At 31.5% G+C, this 17,462-nt stretch overlaps 2 protein-coding genes across 2 annotated transcripts; both read left to right on the top strand.

The window, feature by feature from the left end:
- Window positions 1-87: 87 nt before the first annotated feature.
- On the top strand, window positions 88-4,849 carry LOC133034596 (putative disease resistance protein At1g50180). The gene is made up of 4 exons (XM_061109708.1): window positions 88-139; window positions 438-1,208; window positions 1,379-3,121; window positions 4,122-4,849. Exons 1-4 carry the CDS (start codon window positions 88-90, stop codon window positions 4,142-4,144), a joined length of 2,589 nt encoding a protein of 862 aa, XP_060965691.1. The 3' UTR covers window positions 4,145-4,849.
- A 5,350-nt stretch (window positions 4,850-10,199) lies between these two features.
- Window positions 10,200-16,692, top strand: LOC133035180 (putative disease resistance protein At1g50180). The gene is made up of 3 exons (XM_061111029.1): window positions 10,200-11,405; window positions 11,700-13,448; window positions 16,472-16,692. Exons 1-3 carry the CDS (start codon window positions 10,343-10,345, stop codon window positions 16,474-16,476), a joined length of 2,817 nt encoding a protein of 938 aa, XP_060967012.1. The 5' UTR covers window positions 10,200-10,342; the 3' UTR covers window positions 16,477-16,692.
- Window positions 16,693-17,462: the final 770 nt, after the last annotated feature.

The following is a 17,462-nucleotide window of genomic DNA, read 5'->3' on the forward strand; positions in this document are numbered from 1 at the left end:
TAGTAAATGAAGAGGGGTTGGGAGGAATAGAAATTTGAATGATTCCTTCAAGCATATGAATAACTTTTTTGATGGTGGGTCTCAACAATGGATTCTCTTGAATACACCACAATGCAACCATTACAAACCTCTCTACTCTGTTCATGTCACCCAAGGCTTCTTCATCATTCACCAAAACCATATCCATTTTCCCATCTTTATAGCAATCATAAACCCAATCACACAGTATCATTTCATTTTCTTCTTCTACACTATACCATAGCTATACACATCAACCTTAACTCTCACACCTGAGTTTTTGAACCATTCAGGTGCAACATACCCTCTGGTTCCTCTTATTTCAGTCTTTGTTTGAGTCTGATTCTTTGTCAAAATCTTAGCTAATCCAAAATCAGATATTCTTGCTGTAAATGAGTCATCTAGGAGGATGTTTTGAGGTTTAAAAGGGTGTGTTCGCATTATTGATGTCCACAAAGTTGGATCAGAGATTGAGAGGATCTCATCCAACATTGATACTTGGACTTCACAGTTAGAAGCACTTGGAGTACACAGATCAATACAAAAAGCAGATGAAGCTTCTTCAAGCAGCTATGTCCAACAGCAAAGACAGTTGAGGCAAGCTTATTCTTTTGTTGAAGACAATGTTGTTGTTGGATTTGATAAGGACATTGAAGAGTTGGTTGCCCTTTTGACTGAAGAAGAGAATTCTCATAAGCATAAGGTGGTTTCGATATGCGGGATGGGTGGTTTGGGGAAGACTACTCTTGCAAGAAAGGTTTATCAGCATTCTCAAGTCAGGACTCACTTTGATTGTTATGCTTGGGCCTCAATATCTCAGCAATGTAATACAAGCAATGTCTTCAAAGGAATTCACTTTTCTCTCACTTCTCCTACAGATGAACAAAAAATTCACATAAAAAACTCAAGTGATGTTGAATTAGCAAGGGAGCTTTTCAACTTTCAGAAACAGAAAAAATGTTTGGTGGTTCTTGATGATATATGGACCACAACAACATGGGATCTTCTAAAGCATGCATTCCCTACTCAAGGAGAAACGCATAGCAAGATCTTACTCACTACTCGGAACAAGGATGTAGCTTTGCATGCCGATCAACACGGTTTCATCCATGAACCTCGTTTGCTCAATGAAGAGGAAAGCTGGGAGCTGTTTCATAAAAAGTACTTCTGTGTTGAAGCAGATCCATCAAGTAATATATTTCACTCTTTTTAACTCAATCATCATAATATTCCCTTTTTTTTAATCTTTGTTTTTATTTGTATATACATGTACTTGTCAGTAAACTAACATCAGTTTGATAGGAATACATTACTTAAATCATAATTCTTTTTGTGTATTTCATTGGATATATAAATTCAGACTCAAATGATGATGAAGAAAGGAAAAAAGAACTTGCAGTAGAGATGCTTAGAAAGTGCTCTGGTCTGCCATTAGCCATCATTGTGCTCGCTGGGCTTTTATCTACGAAAAAGAAACACACCGTATATGATTGGGAGCAACTGAAAGCAAATGTAATTCGCTGGATAGGTGAAGGTGGTCAACAACATGATGACAACTCAAAATACATTAGTGTTCGGGCGGTGTTAGGTTTAAGTTACAGTGAGTTGCCATCTCATTTGAAGCCTTGTTTTTTGTACTTGGCTCGTTATGCTGAAGATGTCCCGATAAGAGTAAAAGATTTATGTCATATACTTATAGCAGAAGGTTTAATATCGCGAAGAAGAGGTTATGTGGAAACTTGGGAGGAAGTGGCACATGATTGGTTGTGTGAGTTGGTAGAGAGGAGTATGATTCAGGTCAAAGAAATGAGTTCAAGAGGAGGAAGGATAAAATCATTTTGCATTCATGATCTGATGAGAGACTTGTGTGTGTCTAAAGCCCAAGAAGAAAACTTTCTACATTTTACTGATTGGCAGAATAAATGGGAAGAGCCAATAAAAACAAAGGTACGAAGAGTTGCCATCTATGATAATGGAAAGACTGTTAGTAGTGATTTTATTCATATGGTTGGAAATATAGATGCCTCTCTCAGGTGCTTTGCTGTAGATGGTGGAGGAAATGAGTATAATGAAAAAAGAGTATTGAGACATGCATGCAATCACTTTTTGAAACTTAGAGTTTTGATTATTGGTTATAATTCCATTTATACTTTGAAGTTGCCTAAAGAAATTGAGAATATGATCCATTTAAGGTTATTAAGTATTCCTAATTGGCCGATTGAAAAGATTCCATCTTCTTTTGGGAATTTAAGATGCCTGCAGAGTTTGAGAGTAAGGAGCAAGAGTGATAAAATACCAAGTTCAATGTACAAGTTGGAGCAACTGAGGCATCTATATCTTATCACTGTAGATGGTAATGGCATAGAATTTGGTAAATTCTTGAGGTCAACTAAGTCTAGAAATTTACAAACATTGGTAAGTATTCGTACCAACGATCTTGTAGGGAGTGATCTTCTACAGTTAAAGAGTCTCAAGAAATTAGAAATTTGTGTGAATGGAAATTTTGAGACATTCTTACACATTCCCCAATCTTTCACATTCTCTCGTCTTTTCTCTTTAAAAGTAGAGAGTTCAAATCGTTACACCGCCATAGATATAGTTCCTTTGATATTAAGCTGTCCTCATATTTATAAGCTTAGATTGTACTCGGCTATATTAAGGTTACCACAAGTCAACCTATTCTCCCCAAATCTCATAAAGTTACAGTTGAAATTTCTCAGACTTGAGGATGATCCAATGCTAACATTAGGAAAGCTACCAAAATTAAGAGTCCTTGTGATTGGCTATGATAGCTTTATGGGGGAAGAGATGGTGTGCTCAAGAGGAGGTTTCCCTCGACTTGAATCTCTTGAGCTTAGTGTTCTACATAACTTGAAAGAGTGGAAAGTGGAGGAGAGTGCATTGGCTACACTTGCCGATTTGCGTATTCATGGATGCAGGGGATTGAGGAGTGTTCCAGATGGAATAAGAAACATTGTTACACTCAATGAGATAAAGATAAATAATATGCCTAAGAAATTCAAAGAGAGGATGGAAGAAGGAGGAGACGATTTCCACAAAGTCATGCACGTGCCATCACGTGTATTCATCAATTGTGTTAGAGGTAATATCTTTTTCTTTTTCTATCATTATTTATCTATACTTAAATTCCCAAATTAATTTTTGGTAAATACCATTTTAGATCCTGTATTTTGTAAAAGTTAGCAATTGGACTTTCTATTTTATTAAATGATAAAATTGACCTTATATTTTTTAAAATGGTAAAAATAGGACCCTAAGCTCAATTTTCAATAATTTTATTTTTTAATATAACCAATTTTAAGACAATTTTTAACACGAATAGAAAATATAATAATTTTATCATTACATCTCCAGATCAGATTATTATTAAGTTTTATTTTGACAGAAAATCAGTTTAAGGTCCTATTTGTACAACTTTAGAAAATACAAGATGTATTTTATCATTAAACAAAACACAAGATTCAATTGGTGACTTTTATAAAATACATGATCCAAAATGGTATTTACCCTTATTTTTTTTCAATAATTTTATTATTTTCTTTTATGTTTTTGTGGAGGATTGAAAAACAATTTTTTTTTTTTGTAAAATCTATTAATAGGACTAATTAATAAACTGTATGCCTAAAAATATTTAAGCAATCAAAACATTTGTAGTTATATTATTAGTTTTCACTAAACACTGGGATGTTATCCATTAGTTATTAGTTATTTATTTTTAGTTTATAATTACTTTGATTATATTTTGTAAAAGATGATATTCATATAGTATGTCAATGTCAAATATCTCTATTTTCAGGACTAATTAAATTATACATAAGCAACTATAATTTTACATGTGTAATTAATGTCTAATAATGTTATTATTTTCTAGCTATGAAATTTATAGTTTTTATGAATAATTTTGAATCTATTTTTATACAATTAATTTTATTTTTTTTCCTCTTATTTATTATGGTGTAATTGGAATTTTCAATTATCAAATAAAATGCAACCCTTAATGATGAGTGGAAGTGAATATATATGTACTTAGTACTTATTTGCTCATGCATTTTCTGTATTGGCATTACTACGTATGAATGCAGATTGGCCTGATGACTATAAATGAATTTAAGTGGGAGAATGTCATTATCAAGATTTGGAGGATGTGTTTGCCACTGCCAATCACCAATGTCTGTTTATTCAATAATTAATATTTGGAATATATAATGTGTAATATTCGAATTGTGTTGTTGTCTTTTAATTCTTAAATATTTATACACTCTTTGGAGCACTTAAACTACACACACTTTACTATACAAGGCACTTGGTTTTGGAACACTCAGTTATTGGATGCACAACTTGAGAACCCAAGGTCCCCATTACTTTTATTGTAATGGATTTGGCCTAAAATAATAGATTTATTTAGTTATTCTCTAGAAAATTCTAGAGAGATTGTGATGATTCTTCAATATATATAGGCATCATTGACACTAACCGTCATTAACAAACTCTAAGATGAATACGCCTAGCTAGAAGATTCAACTAACTGATATGACACCTAAACTAAGCCTAGAGTACAAGTGCGTAAGACATTGCTTACATGGACATACAGGTGGACACATTACTTACAAACCACAATTTCTAACAATTCTCCACCCTTGATTAGCAATGTGTAGGTACCAATTGAGTTCTAAGTGTTGGAAACATTAAGGAGTTTGAGACAGTGATCAAAATTTGTTATCAGCAGTGATTTTGTTAACATATTTGCTGCACTCTCCTTTGTTGATATCTTGATTAGTTTGGACAGAACATCTTGAATGAAATATAGACAACGTTAGCATAACACTATAGACAACGAGTGTGGTTGAAATAAATTAAGTGTGAATTCTTTACAAATTTGACATTTTAGTATCCTATTAGAGTTGACCTAAAGTGTCATTACTCATGAACTTATACACAAACAACCTATAACATTCACATAATATAAAAATTTCAATATTATATGAATCATATTATTTACATAATAAATGATTCGTATTAGCTTGTATTATAATATTTAGAAAGAGTTTGGAGTTGGGGATCCAAACCCCAACCTTGACCTAGAGCCAATCTTGGCATTGGATCCAAACCCCAGCCCTAACCCCAACCCCTGACCCTGGACCCATATATGGCCCCGACCCTGGACTCAGCCCTGGACGCTAGCCTCAGACCCCGACTCCATGCTTGGACCCAACACCAAACCCGTACCAGATCTCGGACCCTGACCTTGGATCCAAACCCAGACCTTAACCCCGACCCTTCACCAACCTTGGACCAACCAATATTGTTGAATATGAATATGCATATGCTAATCTAGACTACTCTTCTTCCATCAAAGGAAAAATGACTAGTTGACCACTTGTTTAAAAATATAGTTTAATTATTAGTTTGTCTTCAATGTGAAAAGAATATGATACTTTTTTAGCTACATGCATCAAACAAATGCAAAATGAGAATTGTTTATATCATCATACAATTGTATTCAATTCAGTTGAGTTACTGAGCAAGATACAGTGTTATATGTCTTCCATTCCATTCCATTGCAGAATGGTGAGAAATCTGGTTTGCAGCCACTGAACTCTTCAGTTGAATCAACTAAACTCAACCCAATTTGGCATTTACAAGATTAAGTTTGGGATATTTACACCTCTAAATTTTATAAACACACCCTTTTTTGTTAAAATATTTCATTACATGTTTATCCTAATATAAAAGGACTAAACTATCCCTTTTGAAATTTTAGTTCTCCATCTAAATTTCTGTTTAAACTGTTTTTTTATCTCATCAAAGTATAAAAAGCACCCTTCTACTCTAAATGCGAAGATCGATAAAGGGTTTTTAATAATCATTTTGTCTATTAATTAACAACTCACTTCTTTGAAATAACTAGCTAAGACAACAATACTTAGAACTTTTCTGTTTTGAAAGCATTTTTACAGTAAACTTTTAATTAATCACATAAATTATACATCTTATTATGGTGGAGAGTTTATTTGTTAAAGATAATGGTGGTATGAAAAAAAAAACTAACTTGGAGTGTATTTTCTTTCAAACAAGACCTATTTTGGGAAATAAATGGGGTGTAATTATAAAATGCAATATTTTAAATAATAAAATGGGGCAAACTCAGTTTTGGGGTGCATTTGTATATTTTGAGGGGGTGTAAATATAATTTCCCTTAAGTTTTCTCATCTTTGAGCTTGCAGATACTGTTAGAACCACATGAGATTCAACCAATTAGAGATGGGATCCTTCTTGGAAGTGGCTTATTATGGTGGGCTTACCATTTTTACCTTTTTTTCAAAAATAGAAAAGCTAAACAACTTTCCTTCCAAATTTAAATACACAAAATAGGAAACCATATTAAAGCATACCAGCCGAAAATATACAATGAATAATAAAATATTTTTGTCAATTAAATATGCTAAAAATGGAATTAACAGAATTGAAATGAAAGAAGAAGAAGAAAAACAAATTCTGCGTTAATCTATAAAAAGGGTTTCTAAAAGATTCACATAAAAAAAAAAGCCCTAAAGAGAAATTAGCCCATAATCTTCATTCCAACAAACAAAGAATTCAATTACAAGCATGAAAAAGTAAAAATAGAAGATAAAAACTCAAGATTGGATCCTCCAATGATGATTTTCCTTCTTACTCGTGGTTCCTCTGCTCCCCATTACAGAAAATTCAAATCCCATGTCCCTTAACGTAGCTTCCCCCTTCATTATGCATGAAAGAAAGGAAACTATGAAAAAATAGCCAGAAACCTTTGTGACTCTCTAGGGAAATTTGCAATTCTTGGCTTTCTTATAGGGAGTGTTTCGCCAATTGGCCAAGGGCCACGGATCTTTAGGTGTTGAAGTTTGATTCAAATTATTTATTTATATTTGTTAATTTGTAATTTTTTTTGGGTAATTATTAATTGAGGAAAAAGAAAGTTTTGGTGGCTAAGTTTTGATGAGTCTTCTTAAGGAAGTTTTAGAATGTCTTGGTCCCCAAGTTGTCTTGATGCTCAAGTTTTATAACTTTATAAATATGTGTTTTTGTGTGTGTGAGAGAGGTATGTGTGTGGAGAAAAATAGTGAGTTGTGAAAAGAGGTGTGTGTGTGAGTTTGTTGTGTGGTGAGAGTAAGGAAGAAGCAAAATGTGTATTGAGATTTAGGTGGAGAGATTGAGATAGAGAGCATATGTAATTTTGAAGTGATAAGTGAAATATATCTCTCTTTGTGAGTTCAGTAATTTTACCAAACTTAAATTATTTTGCTTTGTTTCTTTGTGTTTGAAGTTTATCATTTTTCCCAACAAGTGGTATCAGAGCCGAGGTTAAGATCTACACCAACAATGTCAAAGATGGTGTCTTCCAAAAAATTTGAGATCGAACTTTTTAATGGGAAGAATAATTTCAATTTATGAGAGAGCATGGTAAACGATGTGTTGGTACAACAAGGGCTCCTAAAGGCACTACAAAGAAAGAAGCTTGAGAGTATGACTATTGAAAATTAGGAGGAGTTACAGGGGAAAGCGATAAGCACTATTCGTTTAAGTTTGGCTCCTAAATTTAAGATTCCTCTAGACTTCGAGTTTAACGACAAAAGATGTTAAAATACCATATTCAATGTGCAAGTTGGAACAGTTGAGGCATCTATATTTTTCAATTTTTTATGGTGGCATAGAATTGGGTAAATTCTTGAGGTCAACCAAGTCTAGAAATTTACAAACATTGGTAGGTATTCGTACAAGGATCTTCTACTGAGTGATCTTCTACAATTGCAGAGTCTCAAGAAATTAGGAATTATTGTGGATGAAAATTATGACAAATTCTTACACAATCCCCAAACTCTTACATTCACTCGTCTTTTATCATTACAAGTGATGAATATGTATATATATTACAACATCCCCATGGATATTAGATATTGTTCCTTTGATATTAAGCTGTCCTCATATTTATAAGCTTTCACTGTACTCGCCTATATTAAGGTTACCAGAACTCAACCAATTCTCCCCAAATCTCATCAAGTTACGGTTGAGTAATCTTGGACTTCCGTATGATCCAATGCTAACATTAGAAAAGCTACGAAAATTAAGAGCCCTTTACATTGGTAAAAATAGTTTTACAGGGAATGAGATGGTGTGCTCAAGAGGAGGCTTCCCTCGACTTGAATCTCTTGAGCTTAGTACTCTACATAACTTGAAAGAGTGGAAAGTGGAGGAGAGTGCATTGCCTACACTTGCCTATTTGAGTATTGATTTTTGTAAGAGATTGAGGAGAGTTCCAGATGGAGTAAAAAACTTTGTTACACTCAATGAGATAAAGATATCTAATATGCCTGAGAAATTCAAAGAAAGAATGGAGGAAGGAGTAGACGATTTCTACAAAGTCAATCATGTGCCATCACGCGTATTCATCAATTGTTATTTTGGTAGATATCTAATCATATATATATATATACATCTTATGTTGTTCCATTCCTTTTTTACTATGTAATTGGCATTAATTATTTACTCATGCATTTTCTTTCTGTGTTGGCATTACTATGAATGAATGCAGGTTCGGAGACTTGACTATATATGAATTTAAATGGCTGTGGGAATAATCTGATATCAACATTTGGAGGATTTGTTTGCCACTGCCAATGTGACTTCGTTTATTAATATTTGGATTGTGTTGTTGTGTTGTGTTGTGTTGTGTGTATTAGTTAATTTTGTGACTCTTTCTCAGTTATATGATATGTATTTGGATTGTTGTCTCATGAACATTGTCGTTTGAGCTCTTGAACTTTGGATAAACAATGCATATAAATTTCCTTACAAAATTTGACAAGATGGCAATAACAAGAAAAGCTTATGTGCAGAGTGTTTCAGCTCACTCTTACAGATTCTTTTTCCTATCTTTTGTTTTTGTGTTCCTCTGTTGATGTTTTGTAATTTTTTTCTTCTTATGCTTTTTGTTTCTTCCTCTAATCATAATCTTAGTATTAAATTGGCTTTGATCTAATAACCCGCGAAGCTTTGCCATCCCAAAATCAGAAATGTGAGCATTGTAGAAGTAGAACTCATCATTCTGAGGCTTTATTTATGTCACAGCAATTTAAGACCCTCAAACAAAAAAGCTTGCTAAAGTGCCGTTACTCTCATGAACTCATACACAAGCAACCTATTGATTATTCTCATCACAATATCCAATCAACCCAACAAGATTCTTGTGATGAGTATGGCGTATAACATTCACTTCAACTTAATTTTGTTTGTCCTTTAAAAACTATTCCACAAGATCGTCTCCCCAACTCATCCTCGAACCCTTTTAGTGGCTTCAATGCTCTGACTAAGTCTCACAATGTTTGATGACATTCTCTTGTAAAGAGTAGCATAAGAAACCAAGTAACATGGCTCTCCCATCAACATGACACTAATGACAATTGGCATGCCATGCCATGCCACCACTGTAAAATGGTGAGAAATCTGGTTTGCAACCACTGAACTCGTCAGTTGAATCAACGAAAGAGAGCCCGATTTGGCATTTACTATATAAAGTTTTATCGTCTTTGAGCTTGCAGATACTGTTAAAGCCACATGAGCCCCAGTCCATTCCAGTGACATCTATATCTTGGTAGATACCATTGGAAAAGTCAGTCAATATATGAGTAGGTGATAGTGTAACAGTAGGATTAATCTCTATTTCTATAATAGTGTCACTGTCTTCATTTGCTAGAAAAATTAAAAGAAAGAGGGTGGAACTTACTTATTAGATTTATATTAATTGATTTCTGTAATTTGAGCTATAAAACTATATATAATACAATTATAAAAAGCAGCCATTGCTGAATATGCATGCTAATCTGTCTACTCCTTCCATCAAAGGTCAACCACCAATCAAATTAAAATAATAAGAATAATTATAATTTGTTAGAACTTACCGAAACCAATTGACCAGTTGCTTAAAATAAATTGCTTTAAGTAAATTAATATAATTTAGTTTGTCCTTTACATATGACACGACCATTTAGCCAATGTGAAAAGAATATGATACCCTTTCAGCTACTCCCACCAACTATGCATTAAACAAAAGAAAAATGACAAATTGTTTAATTTTTGTTCTCTTACAAGAAAGGCATGGAGATAATATATATGGTCAAAATAATAAAACAAACCTGCTTTTCAGAAAACAAGTAACATTGAGTTAACAGCAGACATAATTCATTTGGGTAGAATGTTTAAAGATCTGTTTCTTAGTTGTTAGATCATATCATATCACACAATTCAATTCAATTCTGTTGTAGATCATATGGCAGATGCTGTTGTTTCATTTGTGATTGAAAGGATTGGAGACTTGCTAATTGATGAAGCCAAGTTCTTGTATGGAGTCAAAGGCCAAGTGGGGAATGCAAAAATCAAGCTTCAATGTATGAGTGCTTTCTTAAAAGATGCTGATGCTTTGGTAAGAAATGGTGATGAGAGAGTTCGCCTTTTGGTTGTCCAAGTCAGAGAAAATGCTCTTGACTTGGAGGATGTTATTGAGACTTATGTCTTCAAAGTGGCTTCCTCTTCAAATCATGGAACTATCAGACGTGCATTGAAGTGGTGTGTTCGCATTGTTGATGTGTATAAAGTTGGATCAAAGATAAAAGAGATCTCATCCAACATCGACACTTGGACTTCACAATTAGAATCACTTGGAGTACAAAGATCAATACAAAAAGGAGATGAAGCTTCTTCAAGCAGCTATGTCCAACAGCAAAGAAAGTTGAGGCAAGCTTATTCTTATGTTGAAGACAACCATGTTGTTGGATTTGATAATGATATTAAAGATTTGGTTGGCCTTTTGACTGAAAAAGAGAACCCTCATAAGCATAAGGTGATCTCTGTATGTGGGATGGGTGGTTTGGGCAAAACTACTCTTGCAAGAAAGGTCTATCAGCATCCTCATGTCAGGACTCACTTTGACTGTTATGCTTGGGCCTCAATATCTCAGCAGTGTAATACACGCCAAGTCTTGGAAGGAATTTACTTTGCTTTCACTTCGCCCACAGATGCACAAAGAAATCACATCAAAAACTTAACGGATGATGAATTAGCCAAGGAGCTTTACAACTTCCAGAAACAGAAAAAATGTTTGGTAGTCCTTGATGATATATGGACCCCAACAACATGGGATCTTCTACAACATGCATTCCCTACTACTACTCAAGGAGACGCACATAGCAAGATCTTACTCACTACTCGGAATAAGGTTGTAGCTTTGCACGCCGATCCACATGGTTTCATCCATGAACCTCATTTGCTCAATGACAAGGAGAGTTGGGAGCTATTTCAGAATAAGTGCTATTCTATTGGAACAGATCCATCAGGTAATATACAGACTACTACTTCATTCTTTTTAATATTCTTCTTTTTTTAATCTTTTCTACCGTTTATATTTATACATGTCAATACATTCACTTTGTATATTTTCCTAGTTTGTTAAGCAGATATACATATTATACTGACATCAGAGTGATAGGATCTAAGTGGCAGAGCTCCACTTAATTTAATTTTACGCATAGGTTTTGACATGATGACAATCCAGTAATATTATTTTGTAACCCTCATACTTAAAAGCTAAATCATAATTGTTTTTCTGTATTTTCAATGGACAAATTTAGATTCAAATGATGATAAAGAAAGGAAGAAAGAAGTAGCGGTAGAGATGCTTAAAAAGTGCTCTGGTCTGCCATTAGCCATCATTGTGCTCGCTGGTCTTCTATCTAAGAAACACACCATCCGTGACTGGGAGTTGATGAAAGCAAATGTAATTCTGTGCATAGGTGAAGGTGATCAACAACATGATGTTGACTCAAATTACCGTGGTGTTTCAGGGGTCTTGGGTTTGAGTTACAGCGAGTTACCACGTCACTTGAAGCCTTGTTTTCTGTACTTGGCTCGTTACGCGGAAGATGTCCCAATCAGAGTAAAAGAGTTATGTCTTGTACTCATAGCAGAAGGTTTTATATCGCCAAGAAGAGGGCCTGTGGAAACTTTGGAGGAAGTGGCATATGATTGGTTGTGTGAGTTGGTAGAGAGGAGTATGATTCAGGTCAAAGAAATGAGTTCAACTGAAGGAAGGATAAAGTCATTTTGCATTCATGATCTGATGAGAGACTTGTGTGTGTCTAAAGCCCAAGAAGAAAACTTTCTACATTTTACTGATTGGCAGAATAAAGGAGAACAGCCAATAGAAGCAAACGTACGAAGAGTTTCCATCTATGATAATGAATATTTGTATGATGGTGATTTTATTCATATGTTTAGAAACAAAGATGGCTCTCTCAGGTGCCTTGTTCTACATGATGGAAATTCGATTATTGGTCAAGAAAAAAGAGTATTGAGACATGCATGCAATCACTTTTTGAAGCTTAGAGTTTTGATTATTGGTCATGAATATAGGTATTCCAGATCTACTTTGAAGTTGCCTAAAGAAATTGGGAATCTGATCCATCTAAGGTTATTAAGTATTCCTCATTGGAAATTCGAAACGATTCCATCTTCATTTGGGAATTTAAGATGCCTCCAGACTTTGAGAGTAAGGATCCAGAGTGATATCATAATACCAAGTTCAGTGTGCAAGTTGGATCAACTGAGGCATCTATATCTTATCACTGAGGATGGTAATGGCATAGAATTTGGTAATTTCTTGAGGTCAACTAAGTCTAGAAATTTACAAACATTGGTAGGTATTAGTACTAAGGATCTTCTACTGAGTGATCTTCTACAGTTGGAGAGTCTCAAGAAATTAGGGATTCGTGTGGATCGAAATTTTGTGACATTCTTACACAATCCCCAATCTCTCACATTCACTCGTCTTCTGTCTTTACAAATGGATAATCGTTTTCGCACCAAGATAGATATTGTTCCTTTGATATTAAGCTGTCCTCACATTTATAAGCTTAGTGTAGGCTCTCCTATAGTAAGATTACCAGAAGTCAACCAATTCTCCCCAAATCTCATCAAGTTGAAGTTGACTGGGCTGTTACTTGAGGATGATCCAATGCCAACATTAGAAAAGCTACCAAAATTAAGAGTCCTTGTCATTGGATCTGGTACCTTCATAGGGGATGAGATGGTGTGCTCAAGAGGAGGTTTCCCTCGACTTGAATCTCTTGAGCTTATTAGTCTATATAACTTGAAAGAGTGGAAAGTGGAGGAGAGTGCATTGCCTACCCTTGCCTATTTGCGTATTGAGATATGCAGGGAATTGAGGAGAGTTCCAGATGGAGTAAGAAACATTGTTACACTCAATGAGATGGTCATAGATTATATGCCTAAGAAATTCAATGAAAGAATGAAGGAAGGAGGAGACGATTTCCACAAAGTCAACCACGTGCCATCACGTGTATTCATCGATTGTGATTGGGGTACATATCTATCTTTTGTTGTTAGTTTCATTCTTTTCTTTTCTATAATTATTTTATCCATACTAAAATTCCCAAATTAACATGTTTTTTCTTTTGCTCTTTTAGCATTTTGTTTTATATAACTATTTTTTTTTCAATAATTTTATTATTTTCTTTTATGTTTTTGTAAAGAATTGAAAAACCTATTGTTATTTTTTTTTGTAAAATCTATTAGTAGGGACTAATTGAATTCTGGAGGAGGTTTCAATGGTTTCATTAAATATGAAACCATTATGATTACATTTTTTTAAGCTATTAGATTACTATTGAATGATTGTGATTAATTTAGAAATTAAATAAAAATAAATAATAATTAACTTATAACATATAGTTAACTAATAATTTATTTCCTTATAAGACTTTAATGAAGATTAATTATACATTAAAATTAAATTTTTGAATTTATTTTCAAATAAGGATCTGAAACAATGAAAATCAAGCGTAAAACCGCTTTAAAATACACCAATAAACGAGAAAATGCTTACTTTTCAGACCCGAAACATAGGCTAAATATAACCTAACATTAAGCAATTAAAATATTCTTAGTTATATTATTAACTAGGGAATAGATTTATACTTCGCGCGGTTTTAATAATTTTTTTTTTAAAATTTTACATTAAAAAAATTAATTTTTAGTTACGAATAAAATCTCAATTCAGTCTAATACTATTTTATATTTATTTAAGAATAATATTAAATTATATAATATATTTATGTAAAATTTCTTTTATTTGTGATTAGCACAAATATTAATCATAACACAATAAAAATAAAAGCACATTTCGAATAAAGTTATTTATAATAATTAAAAGCTATTAGAAAAATAATTCTTTTAAATGAATCATAAGTTATAATGGTATAAATTTTTCTGTAATTAAAAAAATTATCAAAATTTTTTTATTTATTCATTTATAGCAAAACTTAAATATTTTTTATAGTTTTTTTTATTTATATAACAATATTAATTAAGTATTAATAATTTAAACATTGTAAATTTATAACGTTTTTATTGAATGAGAGGTAGATATTTTAAAATATTATTTATTAATTTTTTGTTACAACAATTCATTAAATAATGAATCATGATTTGTTATCTTTTTTTATTACTATTATTATTTATAATATTAATTGTTTGTATCAATTTTTTAAGTTAGACTAATATTATTATTTTAATTGATGAATATTTTTGTCTCTTCTCTTTCCTAGTGCCACATTTTTTAAACTCAATTAAGATGTATATAACTAATTAAAATACATATTCAAAGTAATTATGAAATAAAAATAATCAAATCTATAGAAAAAAAAAATTAATTTTTAGATATTTATATAAAGTTGATCAATTGAATATATATTTATATATAAATAGGTATTCAATTGCCTCTACAAAGAGAAACAATGTTAATTTTTGGACAAATCGATGTGAATGAAGAAATATAGTATTTTTTAATGAAATATAATACAGGGTGATTCTACAATGCACCCCCTTAAAATGGATGTATTGATGCACCCTTAACTTGTTTCGGCATCTAGAAGAATTTTTTTAGTCTATTTTTTTTCATATTCATGTACGTTATATCTATTTAAGATATCATACAAAATTTTAAAAAATTCGGAATAATTTACAATATAGAAAACAATGTTCAAACAGTCTATTTTACACGCGTATAAAATAAAATAGTCACGCGTACATTGTTTGAACGTAGTTTTCGGCGTGTTAAACTTTTCTGAATTTATTAAAATTTTGCAGGTTGTCTTAAATAACTATAACGTACATGACTATGAGAAAAAATTTGACCAAAAAATTATTTCGGATGCTAAAACAAATAGGGGTCCATCAATATATCCATTTTAAGAGTGTGCATTGTAAAATTTTTCTATAATATATATTATGTTTACTTGTAGTTAATAAGTATAATACTCACATAGTTTGTAAACAATGTGAAACTATTACAAAATATATATATATATATATATATATATATATTACTTAGAAGAAATATTATAAAATAGATAGAATATTAATAGATAAATAGTAAGAAAATGTTCATAAGATCTCATTTGATTTATATTTTTCTTTATATATTGAGAAAAACAATAATGTTTAATTTCATTTAAAATAATTTAGTTAGAATTTTTTTGGGCTAATAAAAATATAGAATTATATATATAAAATCTTAAAATAAAATTAACTTAAATTGTATATTATTATTATATATTACATCAAATATAAAAAAACGTATAAAACAAATATTTATAAAATAATTACTTTTAAAAATCTAAATAAAGAAATATATAATAATAAAAATTTATAGGGTAAGAAATTAATCAACTACCCATAAACAAAAATACTTTTGAATGAATTAATATGACATAAAAAGAATAATATTTATAAGCTACATAGATGATGCCTACATCATTTATAAACAATATGGGATATTTAGTTCATGTATTTTTGTAGTTATTTTCTAAATAAAATAGAAAAACTTTACAAAATTTTAAAAATAGAATAAAAAAAATCTAAGATCCCACCTAAACTTATTTTATGTTTTCCTTTATATTTTATATATATATAGATTTTTACTAAAACACCCCTTTTGGGATGTTATCCATTAGTTATTAGTTCTTTATTTTTAGTTTATAATTACTTTCATTATATTTTGTAAAAAATGATATTCATACAGTATGTCATATATCTCTATTTTTTATGACTGATTAAATTATATATAAACAACCATAATTTGACATGTGTAATGTCTAATTATGTTATTATTTTTTAGCTATGAAATGTATAGTTTTTATGAATGATTTTGAATCTATTTTTACACAATTAATGTTATTTTTTCCCTCTTATTTATTATTGTGTAATTGAATTTTTAATTATCAATAAAATGCAACCCTTAATAATGAGTAGAAGTGAATATATATATATGTACTGAGTACTTATTTGCTCATGCATTTTCGTATTGGCATTACTATGAATGCAGATTGACTAAATATGAATTAAAGTGGGAGAATATCATATCAAGATTTGGAGGATGTGTTGTCACTGCCAATCATCAATGTCTGTTTATTCAATTATTAATATTTAAAATATAAAGTGTAATATTCGAATTGTGTTGTGTTTTAATTCTTAAATTAGTGTCTGTTTTAAATTTTTATGTTTTATATGTTGTTATGTAATATATATGTTTGGATTGTTGTCTCATCAACATTGTCGTTTTCTTTTAGCAAAATGTGCAAATAACAAGAAAAGCTCATGTGCAGTGTTTTTCAGCTCACTCTTACAGATATGGAATTATTGAACTAATTAATATTCCTAAGAGCATCATTATAACTCGTAAGCATAATATTCTTTATAAAGAACAATTCAATGAAGTATGAACATTCACTATGTTGCTTGTTACGACATTACTATAAAAGTTGAATAATTAATTAACATTAGTAAATGAAGAGGGGTTGGGAGGAATAGAAATTTGAATGATTCCTTCAAGCATATGAATAACTTTTTTGATGGTGGGTCTCAACAATGGATTCTCTTGAATACACCACAATGCAACCATTACAAACCTCTCTACTCTGTTCATGTCACCCAAGGCTTCTTCATCATTCACCAAAACCATATCCATTTTCCCATCTTTATAGCAATCATAAACCCAATCACACAGTATCATTTCATTTTCTTCTTCTACCTTAGCTTCAAAGTTCCTCCTACAACAAATCAATTCCACTAACACTATTGTGAAACTTCACATAGATTATGAACTATCTAAATATACATTAAACATCATTGTTCATAATCATTAAAACCAAAATCAATACTTTATTTAGAGCATCACAAATGTAAAACACATACCTCCCATATTGCTATTCTCCATTTTGTTGCTAAGACACCAAAACCTTCAATGAGAATGAACACCAAATTGGTAGAAGAGAACCTATGAGAGCAACCCTTTTCTTTTCACCACACACCCTCTC

The sequence above is a fragment of the Cannabis sativa genome, chromosome 2 (assembly GCF_029168945.1).
Source record: "Cannabis sativa cultivar Pink pepper isolate KNU-18-1 chromosome 2, ASM2916894v1, whole genome shotgun sequence".
NCBI lineage: Eukaryota > Viridiplantae > Streptophyta > Magnoliopsida > Rosales > Cannabaceae > Cannabis > Cannabis sativa.

What these genes read in the sequence shown, in the direction of transcription:
- LOC133034596 (XM_061109708.1), top strand. Translation starts at nt 88, where the DNA reads ATGGATTCTCTTGAATACACCACAATGCAACCATTACAAACCTCTCTA. An exon ending in ATTACAAACCTCTCTACTCT is followed by an intron (nt 140 to 437) that starts GTTCATGTCACC and finishes GGATGTTTTGAG; the next exon opens with GTTTAAAAGGGTGTGTTCGC. An exon ending in TGTTGAAGCAGATCCATCAA is followed by an intron (nt 1,209 to 1,378) that starts GTAATATATTTC and finishes ATATAAATTCAG; the next exon opens with ACTCAAATGATGATGAAGAA.
- LOC133035180 (XM_061111029.1), top strand. Translation starts at nt 10,343, where the DNA reads ATGGCAGATGCTGTTGTTTCATTTGTGATTGAAAGGATTGGAGACTTG. An exon ending in TATTGGAACAGATCCATCAG is followed by an intron (nt 11,406 to 11,699) that starts GTAATATACAGA and finishes GGACAAATTTAG; the next exon opens with ATTCAAATGATGATAAAGAA.